Source organism: Ananas comosus, linkage group 14 (genome assembly GCF_001540865.1).
Source record: "Ananas comosus cultivar F153 linkage group 14, ASM154086v1, whole genome shotgun sequence".
NCBI classification, from domain to species: domain Eukaryota; kingdom Viridiplantae; phylum Streptophyta; class Magnoliopsida; order Poales; family Bromeliaceae; genus Ananas; species Ananas comosus.
Genome location: NC_033634.1, coordinates 3,173,426 through 3,179,856, shown reverse-complemented (window position 1 = coordinate 3,179,856; position 6,431 = coordinate 3,173,426). Strand labels below are relative to the sequence as shown.

Below are 6,431 nucleotides of genomic sequence, written 5' to 3'. Positions count from 1 at the left end.
GCAGCGGGTGGCGGAAAAAAAAAATAGCGAAGGAAAAAAAAAGAAAAGAGAGAAAGAAAAGGAATAAGGGTACTTTTGTCTGATGGCGAAAAATTCGGTCCGAATCTGTAAAATTAAAAAATGTGGTTCAGTTTTGTAAAAACTTAAAATTTGTAAATTTTTTATGCAAATTGGCCTTTATTTTATTATGGTATTACGTGTATATATTTATTTACGTAATTTGATCATCGGGATAAGCTCGATTTGACTTCGGATTCTCTGCGAGGGACTCTGAATCGTTCCGCGTTTGTCTCTCTCTCTCTCTCTCTTTCTCTCTCTTCCTCCCCAAACACGGATATTAAAGCGACCGTGACGAAGCTAATCCAAAGCTATATATTAAAAATAAAAATAAAAGAACCAAAAAAATTAGAAATAAAAAAAAAACCCAGAAGCGAAGAAGAGGGTCTCCTCTTTCACCACGATACGACCCGTTCGGAATCGCGATCTCGTCGCTCTTCGAGGTAATTTTATTTATTTTTTAGCCTTTTTGTTTATTTTCGCTCGTTTTTGTGGTGGATCGAGAGTAAATAGTGATGCTTTGTAGTGGAATTTGTTTAATTTTTTCTCTTTTTTGGGGGGGGGAGTTTTAGGGTATGGAATGGCATGGATGGGCGAAGGGGGTTGCTTTGATCTGCTTGTTGGGATCGGTTTGTCAAGGGAGAGGTAATTTGCCCTAATTTTGCTACTAATTATGCTACAAATTTCGGTTTTGGAGCTGTTTGTAGCAGTAATTTCGGATATTCTACTTGATGATGCTTAAAGGTGATGTGGATCAGTTAGATTTGCTTTGTTCTAAGTCTTAAATTTGAGTGGGAAATGAGGGAGATGGGATTTGTATTGTGCAATGTAAGATCTGATCAAATAGGCATGAATTAAGAAAGAAAATTCTTTATTTTGCGCCAATAATTTGATTTTTGTTATTACAAGTGTCTTAAATTGAGTAACATTGAATACTAATAGTTTGAAGCTACACCTAAATGCTGAAAAATATAGGGATTTTCTCTCTTCTCATACAGCAAAAGGAAGGACTTTTGAAACCCGTCGACCACTTGAATATGAAGTGTTAAAACGCCATTCTCTGGTAGCATAAACTTTTTTGAGGAGCTGGTATTTCACTTGGTATCGGGAGCAAGTTTCCTAAGCTCAAATCCCACCAATCTCCTGATTCCAATCATTTTTCCCTCATTGAAGTTCAAGTTGATGTCTTGGGGCTCGGAAAAATCTCGATCCAAGATGTGAGAGGGAAAGTTGAAAGTAAAATATTAAAACACCGTTTTCTAGTGGCTTTAGCTTTTAGTGACAAACAATTATTTCACAATGCTGAATTAAGCTCCCCTTTGTATAGCACAGTTATGGACAACCGCCCTGTGTTTCAAAATGCAGTTCTGTTGTAATTTCCTTCAGAACCTACTGCTAGTTGTGAGTATGTAACAAACAATTTGAAATGCCCGGACAGAAAAGTTTTCCAAATCAACAGGATGATGATTAGACTCTGCACTACAAAACAGATTTGGGAAGTTGAGCTTACTTTTGTTTGGGACATCGGGCACATTCTTGTATCCTTTCTTCCGATATGAATTGTTGCATCAAGTGCTTTGTTTAAAGTCTATTGTTTTTATTGTTGTAGTTGTTTTCTTGCAATGCTGATGGCCTCCTTATCTTTTGTTTTTGCAACCGCAGAACTTACCATCAAGAATGATGACGACAGTCAGATTTATAACCACACTATTGCCATGATACTCGTGGAATATTCTTCTGCTGTAAGCTTTCGTTTCTAATTTATTTTGTTTGATAAAACTGTTATCTCGCAGATACCCTGTTTCTCTTCTAGAAGATCCACCATTAGTTTAAAGTTCTTGAACTTCTTTGCTTTCACAAACTAGTTGTAATTGCACATTTTAAGTTCTTGAACTTCTTTGCTTTCACAAACTAGTTGTAGTTGGCATGTTTCTCAAACATTTTTGTTTTCCTAAATTGGTTATTATTAGCGATTGGTTTTATTTTTCTTCGAAATAAAATATGTGCTTAATCAGTTCTATAGCTGCTACTTGGTTTGGGTTCAATTGAACACTGGTCAAGCCAACACGATCATGGACCAAGTTATAATGCCAGTTTGGAACCTAAGTTGATTTAGAGTTGGGAAATATCAACCCAACCCCAAGACCTCAAACAGAGCCCAGTTTAGCCTGATCAGTACGACGCAGTCATATATTATAGAATATGTATAATATGTATTTTATACCAAGTATTATTCATTTTTCGTTTCTTGCATTTAGATAAGATAAAAAATATGGAATGAAAAGGTTTACCTTTCCATTAAAGAATTGGTGAACTCTATCGTCTCAATCCTTTCAACCACTAATTTTAATTATGTCAAACCTGGCAACCTAACCAAATCCAAACTGTCTTCAACCTAGCCCAACTCTACTTTACCCCATGAAGAAATCAGGTCAGGTTATATTGAAGAAAGCCTAACCATTTAGTCAGGCTAGTACTGATTAGAAGTGAAGATGTCGTAAGGTTGAGTTAATTTGTTAGGGTTCGCCTTATCCAACAACTCATCTGAGTTGCATACTTTATTAGATCTGTGAATTTCATTTTAGACTCTGCTGTTTCAACATGATTTCTGACCTATGGCGATGAACGTTAATACGATTTTCAGGTAACTGAGACAGATCTAACAGCACTATTTACATGGACCTGCTCAAGATGTAATGACTTGACGAAGGTTAGAGTTTTGGATTTTCTTTTCTCACGTAGTTGCATGCACGATTTGCTTTTGGATGGTGTTTGTTGTTGTTAATCATGATGTACTTTCCGTACTTATTGAGTAGATAGTAACCTCATTAGTATTATTGAAACAGGGGTTTGAGGTGATAGAGCTGATTGTGGATGTCCAGCACTGCTTACAGGTTCCTTTTTGTTTTCCAATATGTTGTCCTTGTGAAAAGATTTGTCATTAAGCACATTGTGTATGACCTATGATGCAGGCAGTTGTTGGTGTTGATCACAATCTTGATGCTATCATAGTAGCTTTCAGAGGAACTCAGGAGAACAGGTATGGAGCTTTTCATAGTAACTTTGAATAGGCAGGTTAACACTTTGTTGTTAAGATGTTATGAATTTTTTATTTTTTAAGTCTCAATTTTGCACATTAGATGTTTCATCTTTTGGTTCTTAAGAATGGTTAAATTTTGTTGCTATAATTTTTTCCTTGGAAAATTTTTTTCCTTTGAAAACTATTTTCTGCTGTTATATGGAACCAAACTTACCCTAAGATAATTTCATTTGCGTTGCCTAGATGCATTACAAACCTTTACTGTATGCACAGAATCTTAGGTGGTACTAAGTGAGGTTCTGTCAATTATGCACCTTTGATTTATTGTTGTTATTTGAATTATATGCAAATATTGGAGGATAATATGGTGTATGAGCCCCACCATCTATCTACTTTGCTTCGTAATTGTGGTGTACATAATTTTAGAACTGAGCTTGCAGATTACATTTGAAATCCTACTTTATAGCAATTACTCAACATAAGTTTGTATAAATTATAGTTTGCACATAAAAGATCTACAGGCTACAGAATTGTAGGGAATCCTTGATTAATTACCCTAAAAGATTAAAAGGCAGTGGAGGAAGAAGATCAATCTGATTTTTTCTATCTGCATATTATTTATGTTTTTTTAGTCATTTTCTTATTCGATTATTTACTTCTTTTCATTGTTTCAGCATCCAGAACTGGGTAGAGGATCTGTTATGGAAACAGCTTGATTTGAACTACCCCGGCATGCCTGATGCGATGGTTGGTATTGTATACTCTAAAAAGGTCATTTTCCAAATCTAATCTTGGTACTAGTGTTCTTTACATCTTTCCTGCTTTTATTGAAGGTGCATCGTGGATTTTATTCGGCGTACCATAACACAACGATACGTCCTGCGGTTATAAGTGCTGTTGAAAAGATTAGGAGGAGTTATGGACATATCAAGATAATGGTCACAGGGCATTCCATGGGAGGGGCTTTGGCTTCCTTTTGTGCGCTTGATCTTATTGTAAGTACCATATGCTTCTTTCTACCAACATAATTGCTTTTATTTTCTATTGCACCTTTTCCTCCCGTCAAATTTCGGATATTTTACGTTGTAAATGCACTTCCCTTTATTTGAACGGAAAAATTTGTCTTGTAGGTCAACGAGGGAATACGCAATGTCGAACTTATGACCTTTGGACAACCTCGTGTCGGCAATGCTGCTTTTGCGTCATTTTTCAGTAAAAATGTAAAGCATGCGATCAGGGTTACACACGAGCAGGATATTGTGCCTCATTTACCGCCATACTACTCTTACTTCCCCAAGAAAACATACCATCACTTCCCAAGAGAGGTACAGTATGCCCTTTCTATTTTGTTTAGTTTTAGATTGAGACGTGTTTTGTAATGCTCTGCCGTAATTTTTAAAAAGCTGAATTTTATTGGAACATCTCTAAACCATTTTCAACATTACCATATAAGAACATTTCATGCTGTGTCGCTGTATTAGTATTTTTAAAAGCTACATTGTGGTTCTTCATGTTTACTTGAGAAAATTTTCACAGAATTAGGAAAAGTCAAAATCATATAGTTGTAGATTTGCCTTTTGAGCTTTTTTTGTTAAAAATCCATTCTTTTCGACAAAAAGATGCATTAGTTTACAAGTTTCTGCTTCAGGAAGGTGCTCTAAGTAGGTAACCTAGTCTATTTTTTGCTTTCCCTTTTCACTGTTAGGTTTTGTTAGATGATTCTTTTTCTAATAAAGTGTTACATATATAACATCTTGTTTTCTTCTATTTTTTTTTCTTTTAAATTATATTTTAATTTTTCCCGTATGCAATATTTTTAGAATTATTGGTACTCTCTTGCATAATAAAGCACCTCTAGATATTCTCCAATAAAATTTGATATATGGTCCAATTTTCAGGTATGGCTTCACAACATTGGAGTAGGAACTCTAGTGTACATGACTGAGAAGATCTGCGATGGCTCTGGTGAAGATCCATCGTGTAGCAGGTATCTCTCTCTCTCTCTCTCTCTCTCTCTCTCTCGCACACAAAAAAAAATGCATTTAGGTTCTAGCTGAGACCCAACCGTACCTATCTCACGTTGGGAATATTCTTCAACTCTAACCCAATCTGGCGTTGGGTGGGGCTAAAATAAGGTTGTGTCCTGTTGAACTTGGGTTTAGGGTTTGATTCCATTGGGTTACTTGATTTCCACGTAATAAAGTTCAGTGAAGGGAAAATTTTGAAATGCTAAGGTTCACCCTTTCTCTGTAATTGAAAGAAGTGGAACATTTTGCCTTGTTCCTCTGTAGTTTCCATCTAATAGGATAGGAGGAAAATAGAATTATGTAACAATGCCTATCATACAATTAATCCTCAAATTTTGACCTTGATTTCAAACTCCTCAACTTCAACTCTTACAGTTTAGTCTCTGAAGTTTGCGAACAATTTAAGCCCATCAAGTAACCTGTGATCTAAGAAGGGTCCAAGGATGAAACTTAAATCACGCTTGAACTCCAGGACTAAAATGATTGACGGCGAAACTGTTAGCAATCAAACATTAGAGATGAAATGCCACAGTTGGAACTCATATGGAGGAAACTGAGAGTTGGTTCAACCTTCAAGGACTATTTTAGTTAACTCTGATGTAATTTCTTAGGTTGATTTGATTGGGCTTGGATTAGATTGGAATCATCTTCAGGTTGGGTCTTTATAAACAACCAACTTATAAGGTTCTGTCGGGCTCGTTTGGCAATTGGCATGTTCTTCTTAAACACCACGCGAGCTGCAATCCTATTTTCTACTGCGATATTGTGTTGATCATTTTGCCCTAATATACTGTGCTCTTCCTTTTTCAGGTCCGTGAAAGGAAACAGCATCGCCGACCATCTAGAATACTTCGGTATCGACATGCAGGCTGATAACTGGGGCTCTTGCCGAATCATCATGGACTACAGTGTGCTTCAATACGAGATGGACTTATCGGGCAACATTATCTTGTCTAAGGACCCACTTGCTCCTTCCATTGTACAACCAACTCGGCAACAGGATCTGTTTTTAGCAAATTAATCGCAAACCACTATTTAATTCCCATCCACGAAGTCACTACCGGATGGATCGCAGAAAGGAAAAAAATCTTTCTGTATATACGCTAAAATTTTATTTTTTAAAAAAACTGTCGTCTACGATGCTGTATATAAAAAATCCTAATTATTCTGTTCGTTGATATTTCAATGCAAATATTGTCTTCTTTCTGTTACCTACTGATGTTGTAAGGGCTATTAAGATGTTTAATCAATGGAGGATGTGCTATCAGAAGATTATGTCAGTCTCTGAGCTAGGGTTTTGTGTGTTA

At 36.1% G+C, this 6,431-nt stretch overlaps 1 protein-coding gene across 3 annotated transcripts; it reads left to right on the top strand.

The window, feature by feature from the left end:
- On the top strand, positions 249 to 6,431 carry LOC109720600 (lipase-like). Of its 3 annotated transcripts, none has more exons than XM_020247832.1 (11): positions 249 to 500; positions 624 to 702; positions 1,720 to 1,799; positions 2,702 to 2,767; positions 2,904 to 2,951; positions 3,030 to 3,097; positions 3,772 to 3,844; positions 3,931 to 4,092; positions 4,228 to 4,422; positions 4,996 to 5,084; positions 5,935 to 6,431. In XM_020247832.1, exons 2-11 carry the CDS (start codon positions 633 to 635, stop codon positions 6,143 to 6,145), a joined length of 1,062 nt encoding a protein of 353 aa, XP_020103421.1. In that variant the 5' UTR covers positions 249 to 500; positions 624 to 632; the 3' UTR covers positions 6,146 to 6,431. The 3 variants fall into 3 exon arrangements, with proteins under 3 accessions (XP_020103421.1, XP_020103420.1, XP_020103422.1); XM_020247831.1 differs by having other exon boundaries at positions 250 to 500; positions 630 to 702; XM_020247833.1 differs by lacking the exon at positions 624 to 702 and having other exon boundaries at positions 250 to 500.